General features: G+C 53.5%; 2 protein-coding genes across 2 annotated transcripts in view; both read left to right on the top strand.

Annotated features, from left to right (window-relative positions):
- Nucleotides 1-3,197: 3,197 nt before the first annotated feature.
- Nucleotides 3,198-21,246, top strand: Rapgef3 (Rap guanine nucleotide exchange factor 3; the record flags this gene model as incomplete). Its single annotated transcript, XM_052160368.1, has 26 exons — nucleotides 3,198-3,278; nucleotides 3,380-3,486; nucleotides 3,697-3,818; nucleotides 4,179-4,347; nucleotides 4,882-4,966; nucleotides 6,077-6,137; nucleotides 6,223-6,299; nucleotides 6,472-6,618; nucleotides 6,946-7,058; nucleotides 7,341-7,429; nucleotides 7,686-7,764; nucleotides 7,952-8,111; nucleotides 8,199-8,281; nucleotides 8,884-8,923; nucleotides 11,283-11,364; nucleotides 11,671-11,817; nucleotides 15,009-15,106; nucleotides 15,502-15,627; nucleotides 15,708-15,889; nucleotides 16,164-16,254; nucleotides 16,359-16,409; nucleotides 17,485-17,572; nucleotides 17,853-17,917; nucleotides 18,983-19,037; nucleotides 19,128-19,199; nucleotides 20,562-21,246. Coding segments are annotated over 26 exons (2,589 nt in total), but the record flags the coding sequence as incomplete, so codon positions are not given.
- Endou (endonuclease, poly(U) specific) overlaps nucleotides 20,845-21,341 on the top strand; it is a 32,731-nt gene continuing 32,234 nt past the window's right edge. Inside the window, exon 1 of the mRNA XM_052160367.1 lies at nucleotides 20,845-20,977. Coding sequence (XP_052016327.1) covers nucleotides 20,845-20,977 — 133 coding nt within the window. The remainder of the gene's footprint in view (nucleotides 20,978-21,341) is intronic.

The following is a 21,341-nucleotide window of genomic DNA, read 5'->3' as shown; positions in this document are numbered from 1 at the left end:
GGCCTAGGACCTTAGCCATGACCAAAGGAACTGGTCTGGTGGGTCCTGGGGCTGCTGTCCCCTCCAGCCAAGCTCTGACACTCAGGGACAGGGAAGCAGGGTGGGGCTGGCCATCTGGCTAAAGCTTTGTTGTCTTTTACCTGGGAGCCTTCCTGTCCCAGGCCAAAAAGAGTTGGTAGATGAAGGCTGAGCCAACTGAGGACCTCAAAATGATATTCAGGGTCACGAGTCCAAGTCCAGGGCCAGCCGTTGCCCATATGTCAAGGCAGTAGGTACACATAAGAAATAAGAAAGTGGTGGGTGTGGTGACACACACCTTTAATCCCAGCGCGGGAGGCAGAGGCAAGTGGATTTCTGAGTTCGAGGTCAGCCTGGTCTACAGACTGAGTTCCAGGACAGCCAGGGCTACACAGAAAAACCTGGTCTTGAAAATCCAAACAAAACAAAACAAAAAAAAAAAGGGGGCTCAGTTACTGCATTAGCATTTGCCAAGCAGTTACTGTGGGCAGGCACCATTCCATGGGCTTCAGATTATTAACCTGTTTAAATAATATGATAATAACTCTCAGGAGTGGGTACTGTTTTTACCAATCCCCTTCACAGACAAGAAGCCTGTCCACAGAGAGTTTAAATCAGCGTAAGGTTACACACCCTGGCTGCCATTCAGAAACCAGCATTTGAATGCAGGCATCTGGAGGCCACACGCATGCCCACTGCTGCTCATTAGCGGTCCTCTCCCTGCCTGCTCCCAAGGTTCCCATCCACAGGACCATGACAGGGACACAGAGGGCCCTTTCTCTGTCTGTAGAATGTTCCCCAGGACAGAGTGACCCTGCTGTTTCTGTGGCTGTGGCCTGCAGTGAAGAAGTGAGAACAGGGTTGAACTCATGAGAGGCGCTAAGGCTGGGGGCATTGGCTGTGGAGTCAGGCAGTTCCGGTGTGAGTGCTGTTTATTACCTGTTACGGTGGGTTATGTAACCTTTCTCTCCGGTTTAGAAATAGAATTCAAACACCTGCTTCACACAGACGCAGCACCTAGAATCCTGCCTTCCTGAGCAACTGTTTAACCCTCGGCAGTGAATTTGTCTCTCTTGGCGTAGGCTTTCTTTAGCAAAGTAAAATGCCTAAGGGTTGCACTCTTGCTCTCAGGGCTACTGTTCTCAGACTCCCGTGCCTATCCCTTGGGGTAGGGCAGGAAGTGACCAGCTTGGTGATGTGGCCTCCCTGGTCAGGATAATTCCAGGAAGGGTGGGCTAGGGCTCAGTTGGTAGAGTGCTCATTTAACATGCCTGGAGCCCTGGGTACTGGGTACTGAACAGAAGTTCAAGGTCATCCTCAGATACTTAGTGACTAGCCTGGACTGCATGAGACCTTGCTGAAGAGATGGCTCTGTGGATAAGAACATTGCTGATCTTGCAGAAGGCCTGAGCATGGCCCCTAGCAACCCAGCAACAGTGACATAGCTACCTATAACTCCAGTTCCAGGGAATCTGACCCTTGCCTATCTTTTATGAGCACACACACACACACACACACACACACACACAAATAAATCTAATGACAATAATAACAGAGCCCAGCTAGAGCCTAGACTGTGGACACCAAAGGAGCTAGGGTGACTTGGGCATTTTTGTCAAGAATAACAAGAAGTCATTAGCTCTCAGGCACTGTTTGTTCCAACCCAGGGCCTGGCTGGATACATTCCTGCTCTTCCTCCCTTCCTGGCTCCTCCTCCTCATTTCCTGTCCTTGAGGCTCTAGGGCTGTGTGTCTGGCACTGCCGTGGGCTCATGACCCGGGTAGGGATACCCTTGGGATACCTAGTGACTTCCGCCCCATGCTGGGCTAGGCACTCGTGTCAGACCTCAGGTCTCTGCTTGGGTATAGTGAAAAAAAAAATGTCTGTGCTTAGGGCAGTCTGGGGAGAGAGGCCTTGGATCCCAGCGCCCCCGCCAACACTTCTCCAGGTCCTTGAGTGTAGGGAGATGGGGTGGGCGGGTGGAATGGGCGGAAGTGGGACCGCCTCGGGTGGGGACTCCAGTTCACCCACAGTTGACTGACAATCCTGCGCGTGCGTGGTTGAATTATGCAGGGACGTTGAATTCACATCGAGACTTGCTTCCCTGAAAGTCATAAGGGAACAACACATCATCTCTGCCTTCCACACCTAGCATGTGGTGCTGTCAGGACAGTGGGTATGCTCTGTGAACTGGAAAGGATGCCTTCGGAGGCCTTGTAGAGAACAGAGCAGCCTTCCCAGAGCTGGTCAGAAACTCTCCATTTTCAGATGGTTGGACAAGAGAGAGGGTTGTGAGGCGCCTTCGTGGCTGATAGGCGGGGCACAATTTACCCTGGAGTCCCTGGTGGCAACATTGCTACCAAAAGCATCATTAAGCAATGTTTTTATGGTAAGCCAGTTATGGCTACCAAGGCCTCATCCACTTTTGTTGTTGTTGTTGTTGTTGTTTTGAGACAGAGTTTCTCTGTGTAGCCCTGGCTGTCCTGGAACTCACTCGTAAGACCAGGCTGGCCTCGAACTCAGAAATCCGCCTGCCTCTGCCTCCCAAGTGCTGGGATTAAAGGCATGTGCCACCACTGCCCCACCCTTACCCACTTTTACAGAGCTGTGGCTTGCAGTATCTGCTAAAAAGAAACAAGCCTGTCAGCCACGGCCACACCCGTGCCTCCCTAGATAGTAAAAGCTAACAAATGCACAACCATACACCAGGCAATGGTTAAACAACCTGTGCCCACTCTTGGGGGCCCTCCGAAAGCTGGAGAGTTGCTCTTATTTACACTTTAGAGATTTTGTTCAGGGTAACACTGTTAGTACAGAGCCTGGCTCCAGAATTTATGCTTCTGTTAACTGAACCACAGCCCTACAGAGAGAGGGCCTTATGATTAGACACAGACCTGAGCCTGAGGTCAACCTGTAGTCCCAGCTGGGAGCTGGTGTTCCCAGGCCTCCCAAGATGTTCGTGCCCTGGCCTCTGAATCTTGTATCACATCTTCCAACTTCCTCTCACTCCACCCTGACCAGCCACACACGGGGCTGCTTTGCCCGAGCACACGTTGGACCCGGGGTACACAGAATAGGGATCTGGGGGTTCTCACTGCAGCACACTGGTGTGGGAAAAGGTATCTTCTGAGAGGGGAAGGGAGGGGTCCCTCTCCGGGAGTCTGAAGGCCTCCCACTGATCTGCAAACTCTCTCCACTGTCCTCAGACACCACTTACCAACAGCGAGGACTCCCTGGATTTCAGAGTGAGCCTGGAGCAGGTATGCGCTGAGGAAGGCAAAGCCGGGAGGGGGCTACAGGCGGCAGGGGGCGCTGTTCAGGGCCTCAGTTTGTGGTACACACCCCCCACCCCTCGTCCCAGGCCACCACGGAGCATGTACACAAGGCAGGGAGGCTCCTGCACCGGCATCTCCTGGCCACATACCCTACCCTCATCCGCGACAGAAAGTACCATCTGCGACTTTATCGGTGAGTGGTGAGTTGGGGTCCTGCCTGCTGTCTTCCCTTCCCTTTTCTCCTTCGGGGGATTGGGAAGAGAGGGTGGAGGGTGATGGGGATAGGAGGGTGGGGAGGATGCGGGGATAGATGGGAAGAGCTGGGCTTGGGCCTGGATGGTGCCTTTGGATAGAGTCCGCTTCCTCCCACTTTGATTCTCTGGCCCCCTTCTGTTCCCCACAGGCAGTGCTGCTCTGGCCGGGAGCTAGTGGATGGGATCTTGGCTCTGGGCCTTGGGGTCCACTCACGGAGCCAAGCTGTGGGCATCTGCCAGGTGTTGCTGGATGACGGTGCTCTTTGCCACGGTGAGCTGAGCTCTGATTGGGCACTAGCGCTGGGTGGGGTTAAGGAGGGCTGGTGTGAGGAGCGGACTGTTGGGAGCTGTGGAAAGGTTTAAGGCAGTTTGCAACCCCCTTATGCCACAACCCCTCAATACAGCTCCTCGTGTTGTGGTGACCCCCCCCAACCATAAAATTATTTTGTTGCTACTTCATAACTGTAATTTTGCTACTGTTACGAATCCTAATGTAAATATCTGACTTGCGACCCCCAAAGGGGTCTCGACACACAGTTTGAGCACTGATGGATTAAGGTATTCTGATCGTGTTAGAATTAAATCCAATCAGTCCCTGGCCTGATTTTCTTTCCTCTGCCGTGCTCCCCAGTGAAACATGACTGGACTTTCCAGGACCGAGATGCCCAATTCTACAGGTTCCCTGGCCCGGAGCCCGAGCCTGCGGGGACTCATGACGTGGAAGAGGAGCTTGTCGAGGCGATGGCCCTACTCTCCCAGCGAGGACCTGACGCCTTACTCACTGTGGCACTGCGGAAGCCGTGAGTGGAGAGCCCTGCCCTCTGTTCATTCCCACTCGGCCTTCAGCTCAGATCTCATAGGCTCTCAGATCCGTCTGGGGGGTAGGACTTAGGCCGTAGAGGCTCAGCCCCCACATCCCAGACCATTTTTCCTTCTATTCCGGAGGGTGTCAGGCCAGAGGATCCGAAGGCCCTCCCCACTGACAGAGGATATGGATTTTGGACAGAAAGAAGTCAGGGTTCAAATTCTAGCCCTACCAGCTACTCCCTGGTGGCTTGGGCCTCTCCTGCCAGCTTCCCTTCTGTCAAGGGAGGGTCATGGTGATCACGTCCTTGTGAGGGTGGAATGAAGTAATCCAGGAAAGGTGCTTAGCACAGTGCCTGGTACCCGGGCTCCCCCACAAAGCCTGCTATTGATAACCAGTGGCTTGACTGATGGTTGTGGAGTAGCAGTCTGGCCCCAGGCCCCGGCGGGCAGGCAGGCAGGCGGGGTGGGTGGGGTGGCGCCTCCCTGGCTCTGATCCACAGTTCTCAGGGCTTCCTCTGTTCCTGCAGCCCGGGTCAGCGTACAGATGAAGAACTGGACCTCATCTTCGAGGAGCTGCTGCATATCAAGGCGGTGGCCCACCTTTCTAACTCAGTCAGTACTCACCACAGGCGTGCTCCTCAGCCGCACCTCTTCCTATGGCTAGATGGGGGAGGAAGGGAGGGAGGGAGGGGAGGGCAGTTTCCTCCCCTTTGTCTATGGCTTGAAGATTTCGGCCTAAGATCTTCTTTTTTAAATCACAGTTTTAAAATTATTTTATTTATTTATTTATTTATTGGGTTTTTCGAGACAGGGTTTCTCTGTAGCCCTGGCTGTCCTGGAACTCACTCTGTAGACCAGGCTGGCCTCAAACTTAGAAATCCACCTGCCTCTGCCTCCCAAGTGCTGGGACTAAAGGCATGTGCCACCACTGCCTGGCAAATAGTAAATCCCTTTTTTTCCCAAACATTTATTTATTATATGTAAGTACACTGTAGCTGACTTTAGACACACCAGAAGAAGGCATCAGATCTCATTACATATGGTTGTGAGCTACCGTGCGGTTGCCGGGATTTGAACTCAGGACCTTCGGGAGAGCAGTCAGTGCTCTTACCCACTGAGCCATCTTACCAGCCCTATTTATTTTTAAATTTATTATTTATTTATTGATTTCTTTTATTTGAGTACACTGTAGCTGTCTTCAGACACACCAGAAGATGGCATCAGATCTCATTACAGATGGTTGTGAGCCACCATGTGGTTGCTGGGAATTGAACTCAGGACCTCTGGAAGAGCAGTCAGTGCTCTTAACCACCGAGCCATCTCTCTTATGTGTATGGATGCTTTTGCCCGTATGAATGTCTGTGCACAACACACATGCCCTGGTGCCCATGGAATCTAGAACAGGGCACTGAATCCCCTGGAACTGACATTGCAGATGATTGTGAGCTGCCATCTGGGTGCTAGGGATCGAACCCCGGACCTCTGGAAGAATAGCCAGTGCTTTTAGCCATCGAGCCATCTCTCCACCTAGTTTCTTACCACCTGCCCTCTGTCTAAATATTGTCCGTTCTGTTCCCTTACTTTGTCTCCGTCACATCCCGGGGACGTGTGGCCTGAGCATAGCTCTGTCCTCCAGGGCTGTCTTTGGACATAGCCTGTCTCTCAGCTTGCCTCCTTCCCCAGGGCCGTCTGCCTCAACTGACCTTCTTTTCTCCACCCCAGGTGAAGCGGGAACTGGCAGCTGTTCTGCTCTTCGAACCACACAGCAAGGCAGGCACCGTGTGTAAGCTGGGCTAGCCACCGTGTCTGGAGCCATGGGGCAGTGGTGGGTGAGAGGAGGGGGCAGATCTGATCAATGTTTCTGTCAGTGTTCAGCCAGGGGGACAAGGGAACCTCATGGTACATTATCTGGAAGGGATCTGTCAATGTGGTGACCCATGGCAAGGTAAGCCCTCCCTCCCGCCCACCGGGGTAGACCGCGACACTCTTTCCCTCGTGTCCTCTTGGACACTCCTTTTGATAGCCCCACGGCTGCTGTTCCCACGAATATGTCTGAGTCCGTCCCTCCCAGCAAGGGCTGGTGGGTAGGGAAGGCTGTGATTGAGTCCTGGCTTCAGGGACTGGTGACCACGTTGCATGAGGGCGATGACTTTGGACAGCTGGCTCTGGTGAACGACGCACCTCGGGCAGCCACCATCATCCTTCGAGAAAATAACTGTCACTTTCTGCGTGTGGACAAGCAGGACTTCAACCGCATCATCAAGGTGCCATACTTGGGGTGGGGTTAGGGGGGTGGTGAGGACATGGTGGGATGTCCAGGCTGAGGCCCTGGCATCAGAGATGATTTGTAAGGAAACTTGGGATCTGGCTGGGAGTGGACGCCCACAGTTTGACGTGAGAGACCAGGGACTGGCGAGAGGGGAGGGTAGAGGGTGAGATTTGGGTCTGTGGAGATGCTGAGGAGGAGAGGGCAGATACAGGTGGTCTGGAGAAGAGGTGAGGCTCCTTGGGGGCCTCTGAGGCTCTAGGTTTGGTCCAGGAGCCTGAAGAGCAGCCTAGTTTATTGAGCATGGGTGTGGCTCCTTCTCCAGGATGTAGAAGCGAAAACCATGAGACTGGAAGAACACGGCAAAGTGGTGTTGGTTCTGGAGAGAACCTCTCAGGGTGCTGGCCCTTCCCGCCCCCCGACCCCAGGCAGGAACCGGTAACCAGCCTATCATGTCTCTCCCCACTGAGCTCCACCCTGCCCTACAGTATTCCTCTCCTGCTTCCAAGCCTTGCTCTGTTTCCATGCCTTTTAGCCATCTAGGGGTGGAAGGCACTGAGGAGGGACTTAGGGACTGGGAGGATGAATCAATACCCCGCCTCCAAGATGGAATAGGGCTGGCTAATCAGAAGGCACCACGTGATCAGTTATTGATGTCTGTGTGGAGAGGAATGATGTCCTTAGGGTACATGCTATCATTGATGGACTCGTCCCCCCTAGGTATACGGTAATGTCTGGCACTCCAGAGAAAATCCTAGAACTCCTGTTGGAAGCCATGAGACCGGATTCCAGTGCTCATGACCCAACAGGTAGCGTCAGAAGACACTCTCCCTGTTCTCTGAGTCATCAGGAGGTCACTGTGGCCTGACCTCAGCAGGCTCTAGATTGGTCTGTACTGGCAGTTGGCAGGAAGTCCCCTTCGCTTGGGTGGAGAAGACTGTCACAGGGGCTGGGCTCTGCTTCCCTTGCTTGTGCTGACTTAGGGGGACGTATATTCCGGCTGCACATATAGATGTGCTGTGACTCGGGCTGAAATCCCTTCCCAACCCTAACCCTGCCCAACAGAGACATTCCTCAGTGACTTCCTGCTGACCCACAGTGTCTTCATGCCCAGCACCCAGCTCTTCACTGCCCTCCTGCACCAATATCCTTCCACCCACAGGGTGTGATGTGGGTAGGGGATGGGATGGGGTGTGGCGGTGAGAGAAGGAATCCCTATCAAAATGGCTGCCTCGACCCTTCCCTGGTGCCCTTAGCAAGCCTGACTGGCTTGCGCCCCGCACAGCGGGTGGCCTCAGTGGCTTGGTGTGGTTTCCTTGACCGGTTGCCACCTTCCACGTGGAGCCGGCAGAGCCTGCTGGAGGCAGCGAGCAGGAACGCAGCACCTACATCTGCAACAAGAGGCAGCAGATCCTGCGGCTCGTCGGTCGGTGGGTGGCCCTGTACAGCCCCATGCTCCGCTCAGATCCAGTGGCCACCAGCTTCCTCCAGGTACCTGGGAGTATAGCTGGGGTGGCCGGGCTGACCCGTGAAGGTGCAGCACAGCCATCCCAGGGGCTGACTCTTGGCTCTTGCCAGAAACTCTCAGACCTGGTGAGCAGAGATGCCCGACTTAGTAACCTGCTGAGGGAACAGTATCCGGAGAGACGGCGACACCACAGGTGACCGCTGACTGAAGCGCATCTCCTTGTACAGCAGAGGCTGATCTGCTAGCCCTGGTGCATCCAGGCCTCCAGGATGCTTGTCTTAGCCTGTGAGGGCTTCTTATCAGCCACTGTTCCGAGCCCACACAGGGTACAGTCATTCATCTGTTCATTCTATACACTGAATGCACTCGCATGCTCACGTCTCCCTTTTGGCCAATTACTGTGGACTATGGTACCGATGATGTCCACGGGCCCTGCGTGGACTATGGTACCGATGATGTCCACGGGCCCTGCCCGTCGATCAGCTCCTCTGAGTTTATCTTGCTTCCCCAGATGTCTGTGGAGGCAGCCAGGGCTCACAGACAAGAGCTCATTCAGATCCCAGAACCAACCGTGTCTTGTTCCTCCGTCCTTCTGGCCTCTGGAAACCACAGAAGCTGGTCCCGCTCTTACAAGCGCCCTGCCAAGCCCCCTGCCCTGCCCTGTGTGTTTTCCTACCCACATCCCTCTGAACCTCTGGGGAGGGCAAGATGGGATCCAGACCACTGTGGCCTCTGGCCCTGAGCACGTCCTGCCTGTCAGGGTCCTCAGTGGTTCTCTCTCACTCTTCTCTGCAGGTTGGAGAATGGCTGTGGGAATGTATCTCCTCAGACCAAGGTGCCTGTCCCCCCTCTTGTTTTCCCCCTCTGCCCAACCCGCCATCTTCCCTCTGCCCCTCCGGCCCCCGAAACCCAGAGTGTCTTTGACCTGTGCTGGGTGCATCAGAGAGAGTCCTGTGTGAGAGCTACTAGGGTCACAGGGGACACCTTCATCTTTAGCCTAAGGAGCTTTCATTCCTTTGCGGGGGGGGGGGGGGGGTGAGTCACGCCTGCAGTTGTAGCTAGGAGATGAGACGGTGACTGGGTTCATCTCCGAGAGCCAAGGGTTTCTGGTGGGTGGTGGTGTAGGCGCTTAGATGGTCTGATAAGGCCTGTCCCAGGGCCCCAGGTGGCCAGCCCACTCCCAGCTGGGGCTGGGGAGGAGATGTGGAGTTGTGACTGGAGCTAAGACTTGGTTGAAGAGTAGTAAGAGAAAGAACTGGGAAGAAGGGAAGCTGGGTTGGTCATAGGGATTGAACTCAAGAGTGAGCACCTTGGCTTCAGCCAGCCCCGCCCCGCCCCATCCTGCCCCACCCGCCTGCCGGAGGCTCCCTTCAGTTGTAGTCACAGTTGGCCTCACCCCAGGGCCTTTGCTTCAGCCCTCTGCACAGACCTGTCTTCTGTTACCCTTTACCTTTTTAGACCCTGCTTGTTCTGAACAGAGCCAGAGTGCGTGTCCCCAAGAAGCCTTCCCATTTCCCATCTGAAGCATCCCCAGATGTCCTTTCTGGTTTCTTCGAAGCACTCTTGCCTTGTAGACACTTGTCTTCGTTTGCTAAGGGAACTTATTGCTTCAAACTTCTCAAACCCAGGGGTCCCCTCACCCTGCTTTCTAAGATTCCTCCTTCCTGCTCTTCCGATACTAGGCTCCTCCCACACCCCAGAACTTGCGATGTGTCGAATGTTCCTATCTGTCACATCCCATCAGGATGTGGGGCTGGACATGAGGGGCCTCTGCTTCTGCGTGTGGCTGACACTGAGGAGTTAGTACCAGCCACCCAGGAATGTCAGACACCCTGCTGGATGCTGGGTGGTGTGGCGGGAGAGGGCCCCTGGCTTGTGAGTTCACAGTCACTAGAGGAACAGAGCTGTGAAATAGTCTCTCGATGTGTGCAGTCAGAGGCCCCTGAGAAAGTGGGTGGAGAAAAGATGACTCGCTGACGTACCATGAGGCTTAGAGAGGTGTCCCAGGAGTTACCAATGACTAGCAGGGCCCCAGGCAGCGCTAGAAGCTAGAGAGGAGACCAGGAAGGGGATCAGGGGCCAGAGCATCTCCTCCTAGGGTCCTTGCCTGTGAACTGATGAGAGGTTTAAAGGGACAGACAATGATGGTTTCTATCCCCAGCGCAGTGTGGCTCTACTCAGGTGGCTGCAGCGAGGGTGGGGGGGCAACTTTTGAGGTAGGAGAAGACAGCACTGGGGACCCATTAAAGTGAAGAGCCCAGAAGAAAGTAGTAAGTTCTGGGGAGAATGGAGGGGAATGACCTCGGGACTGCAGAAAGGAAAGAGCGGTGACTGACAGGGTGAGGTGACCCCTGGGTGTGAGAAGTCTGGAGCAATGGGTCACAGTTGGGGATGTGACTTTAAGGCCCGGGCCCTGGTGAGCCTAGCACAGGTTCAGGTGCTCAGGTGACACTCACTGTGGGGACTCTGAGGAAGGGGCAGGGTTGTGCTCACTTCAGCAACACTAACATTGGAATGTATAGGAAGGGGCGGGGGGGGGGGGGTGGGGTGGGGGGGGGCGGGGCCAGCTCTACTTAGAGACAGAGAACCTATCAGATTTGGAGAGAGAGAGAGCCAAAGCCAGGTGAACCCGCGTTAGGACAGCTCACAGGGAGGGTATCTGGCTTTTGTGGCCCAGGGAGACGGGCAGCTCCCAAGGGCAGAGAAAGAACAAGTTTCCAGACACGTAGCAGCCGCTGTGTGGCCTTTAGCCCGTCACCTAACTTCTCTATAAAACGTGTCCATGAAACGAGGACCAAAAATATTTTTCTCCAAGGACTACTGTGAATATTTAGATGCCAGAAACAATGCCCACTCTGTAGCAAATGCTACCCGAGGGAAGGAAAGAAGAAAAAAAAAACAAAAAAACTGGACTCAGGCATTTCCATCCCAGAACAGCCCTGGCCCTGTTTAAGGAGGTGGCTGACGCAGCCCCCTCCCTCCCCGCCCATATCAGATGACTGGCCTCCACTTGACCTCTGGGTCTCCTTGAGCCCGGCTCCCTGCCCTCCCTGGACTTTGGCTTCATGCGGCCAGCAGAGCCCCTGGCAGTATGATGCTTTGGGGGATCCCTGTTGGTGGCCACAGAGGCCCTCTCAGAGTTTTCCCTGTGTGTTGTCCCTGGACTCTAAAGCCTTGTTCTTTCTGCCTTTCAGGCCCGGAATGCGCCTGTTTGGCTCCCTAACCAGGAGGAACCCCTCCCAAGCAGCGCTGGTGCCATCCGAGTTGGGGACAAAGGTGGGTGGGGTGACTGAGCAAGCCAGGCCTAGCCCGGCATCAGCATGGCTGTCTGTCTCCCTGGCCTGGCTGTGGTGGCTCTGGGCTAGGGGAGAACATGGTCCTCCTTGGGGCCTTTACTACCCTGCCAAGCAGGCCAGCCACCTGTGCTCCTGCCCTAGGTCCAGGACCCCCACTGGGCCTTGGTACCACCCACTTTCCTTTTCCTCGCATCCCCTTTTGTGGCCTGTGGGTGCCTTCTTGCTGCTGAGCTAGGGGAGGGGAGACCAGGCACCCGCTTCCAGCTCCTTCCCTCCTCCTCTCCAGTCCCCTACGATATCTGCAGGCCTGACCACTCGGTGCTGACCTTGCACCTGCCGGTGACAGCCTCCGTGAGAGAAGTGATGGCAGCTTTGGCCCACGAGGACCACTGGACCAAGGGGCAGGTGCTGGTGAAGGTCAACTCTGCAGGTGGTGAGTTGTGTCTCTGGATGAACTCTGCCCTGGGGGAGCACCCTCAGATCCAAAGCCACTCCCTTGAATTCAGACCGTCACTCTCACGCCTTGAATCTGCAGCAGGGTTATCACAGCTCCTCTGGCTGTTTCAGAAGCAATGCTCAAGACCCAGCTGGTTGGGTGGGTTCCCCACTGACTGTGGCTCCCGGGACGGGGACGGGGCGTGTGAGCTGCTTTAGCTCCTCATTTGTAAAGCAGAGATAGTAAAATGCCGGGGCCTCGCAGAGGGTTTGTGAGAATTAAGTGAGGAAAATATTCAGAATGCTTTCTGACATGCACCATTCCTACACACGCCTTCATTCCCATCACTGTCTCAAAAGAGGAAATTTTTTTTAAAGATTTATTTATCTATCTATCTATCCATCTATCTATCTATCTATCTATCTATTTATTTATTTATTTATATGAGTTCACTATAGCTATCTTCAGACACGCCAGAGCAGGGCATCAGCTCCCCATTACAGAAGGTTGTGAGCCACCATGTGCTTGCCGGGAATTGAACTCAGGACCTCTGGAAGAACAGTCAGTGCTCTTAATCTGAGCCACCTCTCCACCCTGTAAGAGGAAATCTTATCTCCTCTTTTCAACAATGGAAACCTGCGCTTGAGAGAATTCGGCCTACTCCCCGAGCTAATGGAGTTAGTGAGTGTGTGGCTAGCCTTTGATTTTAGATAGTCCTCCTTTTTTATTTTTTGTTTAAAGATTTATTTATTTATTTATTTATTTATTTATTTAATACATAGGAGTACACCACCATTGCTCTCTTCAGACACACCAGAAGAGGGCACCAGATCCCATTACAGATGGTTGTGAGCCACCATGTGGTTGCTGGGAATTGAACTCAGGACCTCTGGAAGAGCAGTCAGTGCTCTTAACTGCTGAGCTGTCTCTCCAGCCCAGTCCTCCTTTTTTAAGGTATTCAGCAGATTTCCTACTTTGCTTTCTGGCTTTGTAATAAAGAGCATGATCAAAAGAAACTTGGGGCAGCAAATGTATATCTCATCTTAACAAACAGCTCAACAGCCCCCTGTGAAAGGAACTCAGGGCAGAAACGCAGTGCAGGAACCAAACTTCTGCTGGCTTCTCCCAAAGGCTTTCTCGGCCTGCTTTCTTATAGAACCCAGAGCCACATTCCCTGGGGTGGCACCGCCCACTGTGGGCGGGGATTTCCAGATCTATCATTAATCAAGAACTTGCCACAGGCCAGCCTGACAGAGGCATTTTTCTCAGGAGGTTCCTTCCTCCCAGATGAGCCTAGCTTGGGTCAAGATGATGTACTAACGAACCAGGATTGCAAACACTTTTAAAAATAAGTGTTTTAAAAATAGTAAAATAGTTTTGTTTTTATTTTATGTGTATTGGTTGTTTTGCCTAAATGTATCCTGCACTGTCCATGTGTTTGATTCCTGTTTAAGTCAGAAGAAGGGGTTGGATCCCCTGAACCTAGAGGCACAGAAGGTTGTGAGGCATGAAGTGGGTGGCAGGAATAGAACCCAGGTCCTCTGGAAGAGGAACCAGTGTGCTTGGCTGCCGAGCCACCTCTTCAGGCCTGATAGAAAGAAAGCATTTTGAAGAGTCAGCTATGTAGCAGGAATGTGCTAGGTGCTAGAATTCCTACAGCAACTATGACAGATCTGCTGGATGACGGTAAACATAGACTCCCAGGGCTAGGAGAGAATTCCACATTAACTGCCTACCCAGCGGGGGCACCCTGGGCCTCTCTGAGTCTCCATTTCCATGTCTGCTAAGTGACTGCACTATTATGAGTCTGCTGTAGCAGTTAGACTGCAGATACCCACAAGGCATGCAACCCTGAGTCTAGCACATCTCTGCCTAGACTCCTGTCTATGTTATCAGGACCTGCTTTGGGAGATTCTGGCATGTTAAAAGCCATTGTTATTGTTATCTTTGAGTAGTGTAGCTTGGACTTGATGGCCAGAGCCCAGCAGTCAGGAACTGGGGTCATCAGGGAACTGTGGCAAGGGTGGCCGAGGGAAAAGCCTGGCCCTCCAGGAGTCAGGAGTGACACTAGCGCTCACCGATGTGCTGGGCTCTGGAAGGCACTGCCCTCTGGTGGCAACCTGGCGAGTACGGCTGGCCAATGCCCTCCTTTATTGAGATCCTACTATGTGGTAGATCTTTTCAGGCCACTGACAGTCACTAACCAATGCTCTATTACAAATCTCCCTAAGAATACACTTGCATATAAGTTACATATATAAAACACTTCCTCAGTATGGGATTTTAAAACTATACACAACATAGAAGAAATGGATTAAAAGAAGAAAATAGAGAAAGTGGATTAAAAATAAGAGCCAACTTTTCCTCTGGACACAAGAGTGGTCTTGTACGCCACGCATTGGAAGCCACTGGTCAAGGGCCCAGAGACCGGAAGACTCAAAGCATTGTCCAGTCCTTAGCTGATGAAAATCAACAGTAAGAGGTAGATAGGAGGGGCTGGAGAGATGGCTCAGCGGTTAAGAGCACTGACTGCTCTTCCAGAGGTCATGAGTTCAATTCCCAGCAACCACATGGTGGCTCACAACCATCTACAGGAGAATCTCATGCCCTCTTCTGGTGTCTGAAGACAGCTACAGTGTACTCATATAAATAAAATAAAACTTTTTTTTAAAAAAAAAAAGAGGTAGATAGGAGCCAGGCGGTGGTGGCGCACGCCAGTAATCCCAGCAGTCTGGGAGGCAGAGGCAGGCAGATTTTTGAGTTCACGGCCAGCTTGGTCTACAGAGTGAATTCCAGGACAGCCAGGACTATACAGAGGAAAAAAAAAGATAGATAGGATGTTTTCTAATTTCCAGAAGATTTTTATTATACACATCATTTACCTGCAGCAGCCACACTTAAAAAATAACCTAGGAAGTAGTTGGGGTGAATCCTACAGGCTTCAGTTTATGGAGGAAGCCAAAGGTCAGAAAAGTAATTGACGTGTCTCAGGTGCTGCCTGAGCCGACGCTACAGGCAGCGTGCAGGTGTGGGCATGAGCACTCGTACGTGCGTGCGGGCGGGCGTTTAGAGTCTCTACCCAGCCATTACCAGAAGAAGAAAACTTTCAGACAGGCAGGACCTCCAGCTGCTCCCTGGCCTCCGTCCCAACCCCCTCCCCATCAGCACAGCCTCTGCTGTCTTCACAGATGTCGTTGGCTTGCAGCCAGATGCCCGCGGTGTGGCCACATCCCTGGGGCTCAACGAGCGGCTCTTTGTTGCCCACCCACAGGAAGTGCATGAGCTGGTAGGGCCAGGCAGGCTGCCAGAGGGGGAGGAGCTCTGGGACCGGGAGGCAGGGTGGGTTCTCTGCGGGTTCGCCACAGAGAAGCGAGGGGAGTGTTTGGCTCTGGCTGCTCCCGAGTCTTCACAGGGAAAAGGGAGGCATGGCCACAGCGTTTGGAGATGCCAAGGGGAAAGAGGGGCTAGCTCTAGACCCTAACTCCAGGGGCTCAAGCCAGAGTTCCAGCATGAGGGAGCTGTCAGAACAGTGACCCCCCTTCAGGAAAGCCCATTTTTCACCATCCACAGACCCGAGAAGCCTCTCTACTTCGCAATGCCCTGTCTGTCTGCTGTCCCTCACGCGATAGGCAGAATTTTTGTCCCAGGTCCCCCCTGTGTCTGAACATTCTTCTCCTGCAGACCCCACACCCTGAGCAGCTGGGGCCCGCTCTGGGTTCTTCTGAGATGCTGGACCTAGTGAGTGCCAAGGACCTGGCGGGCCAGCTGACAGACCATGACTGGAACCTCTTCAACAGGATCCACCAGGTGCGGGAGGTAGAGCTGGGGACGAGGGTGCGGGCAGGACCCCAGGCCTAGCACGCTGACCTGGTCCTTGCCCCGTGCAGGTGGAGCTGATCCATTATGTGCTGGGCCCCCAGCACCTGCGGGATGTCACCACCGCCAACCTGGAGCGCTTCATGCGCCGCTTCAACGAGCTGCAGTACTGGGTGGCCACTGAGCTCTGCCTCTGCTCCGGTCCTGGCCCCCGGACTCAGCTACTCCGCAAGTTCATTAAGCTCGCAGCCCAGTGAGTGCCTGTTGGGACAGCAGGGTGTGTGGAGATGATGGGGTACGGAGGGATAGTGGAATGTGTGGAGACACCGGGATGTGTCACCAGTCCCACGGCGGCCACCCTTTCTTAACCTCTTTCCTTGCCCTCTGCGTTGCCCAATCTGCCTTCCCTTTGTCCCCGGATTCCCAGAGCCTTTGCCTCTTACTTAACCCACCTACCCTACAAAGGCATCACTGGGGATTTGGCTGTTTCCTCTGAGGGTGTCTGTCTGGGTGTCTTGTGTTCACAGCCTCAAGGAGCAGAAGAATCTCAACTCTTTCTTCGCGGTCATGTTTGGCCTCAGCAACTCGGCCATCAGCCGCCTGGCCCACACCTGGGAGGTACGTGCCCGGGATCTGCCAAGGCCAGGCCTCAGCCCTCCTGGGGGATGTTAGGGTGGCTCTCTCTTCCCAGCCACGCCCTCTCAGCTGTCTCACCTTCACAGCGTCTGCCCCATAAAGTACGGAAGCTGTACTCGGCCCTGGAAAGGCTGCTGGTGAGTGCTGGGCCCATTTCCACCTTCTCTGGATCCTGGCCTTTCGTGGCCTTTGGTGCCCACCTAGGGCCTGGATCCCTCTGGTCTGTGGTTGTGGGTGCTGACTGAGGGCATTCAATATAGTGATAGATGCTTGTAGTATACTCTGCTGTTCATGGAGAGGACATCCGCCCTGGATATGAGACCCCAGCAGGCCCAGGGATGTCCTGGGCCTGAGATTCAGGAGGAGTCAGAGCATGCCAGTCCCCAGCTGCTCTGCTCAACGTTTGGACTGAACTTGATAGTAAAGAGGTGTCCTTGAGGTAGTGAGCAGAAGACCTGTGTGTCAGGACGCACTGTGTATCAGGTAAGAGGGTGTAACTGGACCCTCCGGGACCCTTAGAGGGTTTGCGCACCGGACTTGTAAGAAATGACACAGGAGTAGGTAGCTTCCTGGAACTTTTGAAGGTTTTGTAGCGTTCCAGTGAGAAGAGCACAGAGGTGTTTTCAGCCTTGGGCGTTCCCAAGATAACGGGGGGGGGGGGGGGGGGCGGCGCTGGAGAGATGGCTCAGTGGTTAAGAACACTGACTGTTCTTCTGAAGGTCCTGAGTTCAAATCCCAGCAACCATATGGTGACTCGCAACCATCCGTAATGAGATCTGATTCTCTCTTCTGGAGTGTCTGAAGACAGCTACAGTGTACTTACATATGATAAATAGATCAGAAAAAAAGGAAGGGAGGGAGGGAAGGAAGAAGGAAGTAAGGAAGAAAGAGAAGAAAAGAAAAGGGGATCCAAAGGGTTCAGGGGAATACACCTTCCAGAGAGATAGAGAGGCTGAGAGGGTTTTCCCAGAAACCTAAGACCTCTGAGATTAATCACCATGAAGACTTCCTGGGATCCCTGGGAACTTAGAAAGCCAGGCCTCCTCGCTGTTGGGTCTACCACAGACCCTGCCTCACTGAGCCTCCTGTATGAGGGAGGCTGGCTTGGAGTCTCTCCAATGTGGCCCGAGTCCCAGGTCAGGATGGGTGTGTGGTAGGCCCTCAGACGTAGGATGAAAACACCTCCCTCAGGACAGCCGTCTCTCCTCGCAGGACCCTTCCTGGAACCACCGCGTGTACCGACTGGCTCTCACCAAGCTCTCCCCTCCCGTCATCCCCTTCATGCCCCTGCTACTCAAAGGTAGGCCCTGGGCTTGTTTTCACGTCCCCTTAACACTCTGTGGCAGTGACAGCTGAAGGGCTGACACACAGGGAGCGCTCAGCCAAATGACAAGGTGAAAGAAGTTAGAAACACAGCAGTACACCGGAGGCCGCGGTTGATGCCCCAGAGATACTGGGAGTCGCCACGGCTCAGAGGCTGCTGCAGGCTGAGGGCGTGTGGCTGGGATAGGCCCTAGGCTTCCTACGGTTAGCTCCTCGCGTCTGGGGACCTATAAGCAAAGAAAATCCTCCCTTTGCAGACATGACCTTCATCCATGAGGGAAACCACACACTGGTCGAGAACCTCATCAACTTTGAGAAGATGGTGAGTTCAGAAAAGAGCGTTCCTGCCTCCAGCCTGGGTTGGCAGCGTGACGGTTGCTGGGGAAGGGCAGGGGTGGGTGTCCACTGACAGAACCTGAGCCCTGACATGCATGCATGTAACCCCGGTAGGCAGGAGGATAAGACTGGCATATTCTATGTTTAAGAACAACGTGGGCTATAGAGAGACCTTGTTCTTAAAAAGAAAACCAGCTCCTGCCTCATTCTACTGCACATGGGAGGCTCTGCCTTTAGGGATGCTAGATGATAGCCTCAAACATCACACTGTTCTGGGCTGGAGAGATGGTTCAGCGGTTAACAGCACTGACTGCTCTTCCAGAGGACCTGAGTTCAATTCCCAGCAACCACATGGTGGCTCACAACCATCTGTGATGGGGTCTGATGCCCTCTTCTGGTGTGTCTGAAGACAGCAACAGTGTACTCCTATAGATAAAATAAATCTTTTAAAAAAGAGTTCACATGGTTCAATAAGAGCCCCTTCCAAACCAAAGATAGCATTTATAGAAAACTTTTAGCTGGGTGGTGGCGTACGCCTGTAATCCCAGCACTTGGAAGGCAGAGGCAGGTGGATTTCTAAGTTCGAGGCCAGCCTGGTCTACAGAGTGAGTTCCAGGACAGCCAGGGCTATACAGAGAAACCCTGTCTTGGAAAAAAAAACAAAAAAAGAGCCCCTTCCAGCTTTTTTTTTTATTTTTTAATTTTTTATTATATTTGTATGAGTACGCCGTAGCTGTCTTCAGACATACCAGAAGAGAATATCATCGGATCTCATTACAGTTGATTGTGAGCCAGCATGTGGTTGCTGGGAATTGAACTTAGGACCTCTAGAAGAGTGCTTAACCACTGAGCCATCCCTCCTCCCCCCAGCTCTTATCTCTTAGCCTTCCCCGACCTCGCCTTCCCGCTGCTGCCCAGCTCCTATCGAGCATGTGGGTGTGCTGGGTTGAAGCAGCCGTAACCCTGTCTTCCCCAGTCCCCATCCGCATGGCTCTAAGGGAGCTTGTCCCAGACCCCCGTATGCAGGCCACACTCTTTGTGTTGTCCACAGCGAATGATGGCCAGAGCCGTGCGGATGCTCCACCACTGCCGAAGCCACAGCACGGGTAAGAGGTGCTCTCCTGGGCGGGAGCCCCTCAGCAACCCCAGGGAGGTTCCGCGGGGCCTTCTCCCTGACTCTCCCTCTCTCTGCCCAGCGCCTCTATCGCCACTCAGAAGCCGAGTTTCCCACATCCACGAGGACAGCCAGGGGTCAAGGATCTCCACATGTAAGTGACATGACTGGGTACTGACAGCGGGCATAGCCCGACAGAGCCAGACGCTTACGTACATACCTACATACGTTTTCGGGTTAGGGTTAGGGTTAGGGTTAGTACAGTGCATGGGACAGATACTGCCGCTAGCCCAGGCTAAAGAGGAAGTGCTGGAGATGGAGCTCTTGTCTGATGCGAGCTCATGCAGTCAGGGAGTGGTCATAGCCTATGGTCCAGATGTGCTCACGGATACATTCATGCTGATAATACTCTGATATGAGTACACTGTTGCTGTCTTCAGACACTCCAGAAGGGGGCGTCAGGTCTCATTATGGATGGTTGCGAGGCACCATGTGGTTGCTGGGATTTGAACTCAGAACCTCTGGAAGAGCAGTCAGTACTCTTAACCTCTGAGCCATCTCTCCAGCCCTGGTTGATTTATTTATTTATTTATTTATTTGTTTGTTTGTTTGTTTGTTTGTTTATTTGAGATGGGCTTGCCTTGTGGCCCAGGCTGGGATTCCAAGCCTGAGCTATATCCTGTGCTTTTCATTTTTTTAAAAATAGCTTTTTCTCACACCTGCATGCATCATGAGTATCACAAGGAACTTTTTTTCCCAAGTTTCATTTTTATCAATGTGTGTATACACCTGTACATATGTGTGAGGATGGGTGCCAGCCATATGTATATGACTACTCACGTGTGCGGCACCAACGGCCTTGGGTGTTCTTCCTCAGGCACCCATCTCTCTCCTGTGTGAGACAAGCTCTCACTGGCCTGGAACTTTACCAAGTGTCCTAGGCTGTCGGACTGGCCCCAGCGATCTGACTGTTTCTGCCTGATCAGCGTGTAAATTACAGGCGCTCAACACAACGCCTTGTAAGACAAAGCAGTTTTTTTTTTTTTTTTTTTTTTTTTTTTTTTAGGTTTGCTAATCTGGAACTCATTATGTAGCCCAGGCTAGCTTCAAACTCATAAAGATCCCTGTGTCTCCACCTCCTGGGTTCTGGGAGTAAAGGCATGCACCACCATGCCTGGCCATTTTTTGTTTGTTTGTTTGTTTTTTGAAACAGGGCCTGGAACTCTCCATCCTCCTGCCTCAGCCTCTGAAGCTCCAGGATTATAAACATGCACCAAATCCAGTCTGTTTTAGTTCCTTTTGACCTGGAGAAGGGGTACTATGCTGAGATCTTGGTTGGGGGAGGGGTCTTCTTTCTTCAGACTTTAAATCCACTGCCCTCCTGACTCTGGTAGGAGGGGCTGTCCTCTGGGGACTGGCCTCAAGAGGATGTGAGCTGAGGGGGCCCTGGAGAGAGGCAGGGGAGGCGAAGTGGCTGTAGCGCCTCTCTCTGATGGCTCTCCTTCCCTTCCTCCAGGTTCTGAGCAGTCCCTGAGCACCCGGAGTCCAGCCAGCACCTGGGCTTACGTCCAGCAGCTGAAGGTCATTGACAACCAGCGGGAACTGTCCCGCCTCTCCCGGGAGCTGGAACCCTGAGGGGGGACTGGCTGGAGCAGGCACTTCTCTTAGAGGAAGCCTGAGCCTGTGCAACCACGAGGTCCGGAGGCCAGCCTCGGCTGGGCAGGGCTCTCCACAGAGCGGACTCAAGGCCCCGGAGTGGGCAGTGTGGAGGCAGCTGTCCCCCGTGACGACTGTCAGCTATGGAGATCTTTGATGTTCAGGGCCAAGGAAAGGGGGACATTGAGGCCCTGCAGTGGGAAGGAGAGCTGGGAGGTGCAGGACTCTGCTTCAGTAGCGAGCCGCCCACGGGGCCTTCTGCACGGCTGTACGTCCGTACGTGCAGCTGCACCATCCAGTGGTCGCCAGGCCCTGTGCTTGTTTTCACAGGGGCCAATGAGCTCACATCTTTGCAGGGTGTGTGTGTGTGTGTGTGTGTGTGTGTGTGTGTGTGTGAGCACTGGGTGGGGCCTTGCCTGGGAGAGGGTGGGGAGTTCTGCTTTTCTCTCCACACATCTGAGATAAACAGCTGGGTGTAGGCAGGGCCTTTGCCCAGAGAGGTGGTCCCTGTGGAGTTGTATTGTTCCCATAAATTAACAAAGATACGTGTGTGTTCTACAGCCTGGGTGTGTGGCAGGGAAAGCGGGTGGAGGAGGTCACTCCCTGGGCACAGAAAAGCAGACCCACCATCTCGGGGCTG

The sequence above is a fragment of the Apodemus sylvaticus genome, chromosome 17 (genome assembly GCF_947179515.1).
Source record: "Apodemus sylvaticus chromosome 17, mApoSyl1.1, whole genome shotgun sequence".
In the NCBI taxonomy this organism is placed as follows: domain Eukaryota; kingdom Metazoa; phylum Chordata; class Mammalia; order Rodentia; family Muridae; genus Apodemus; species Apodemus sylvaticus.
Note: the sequence above shows the minus strand (reverse complement) of the source record. Positions and strands in the feature narration are given on the sequence as shown.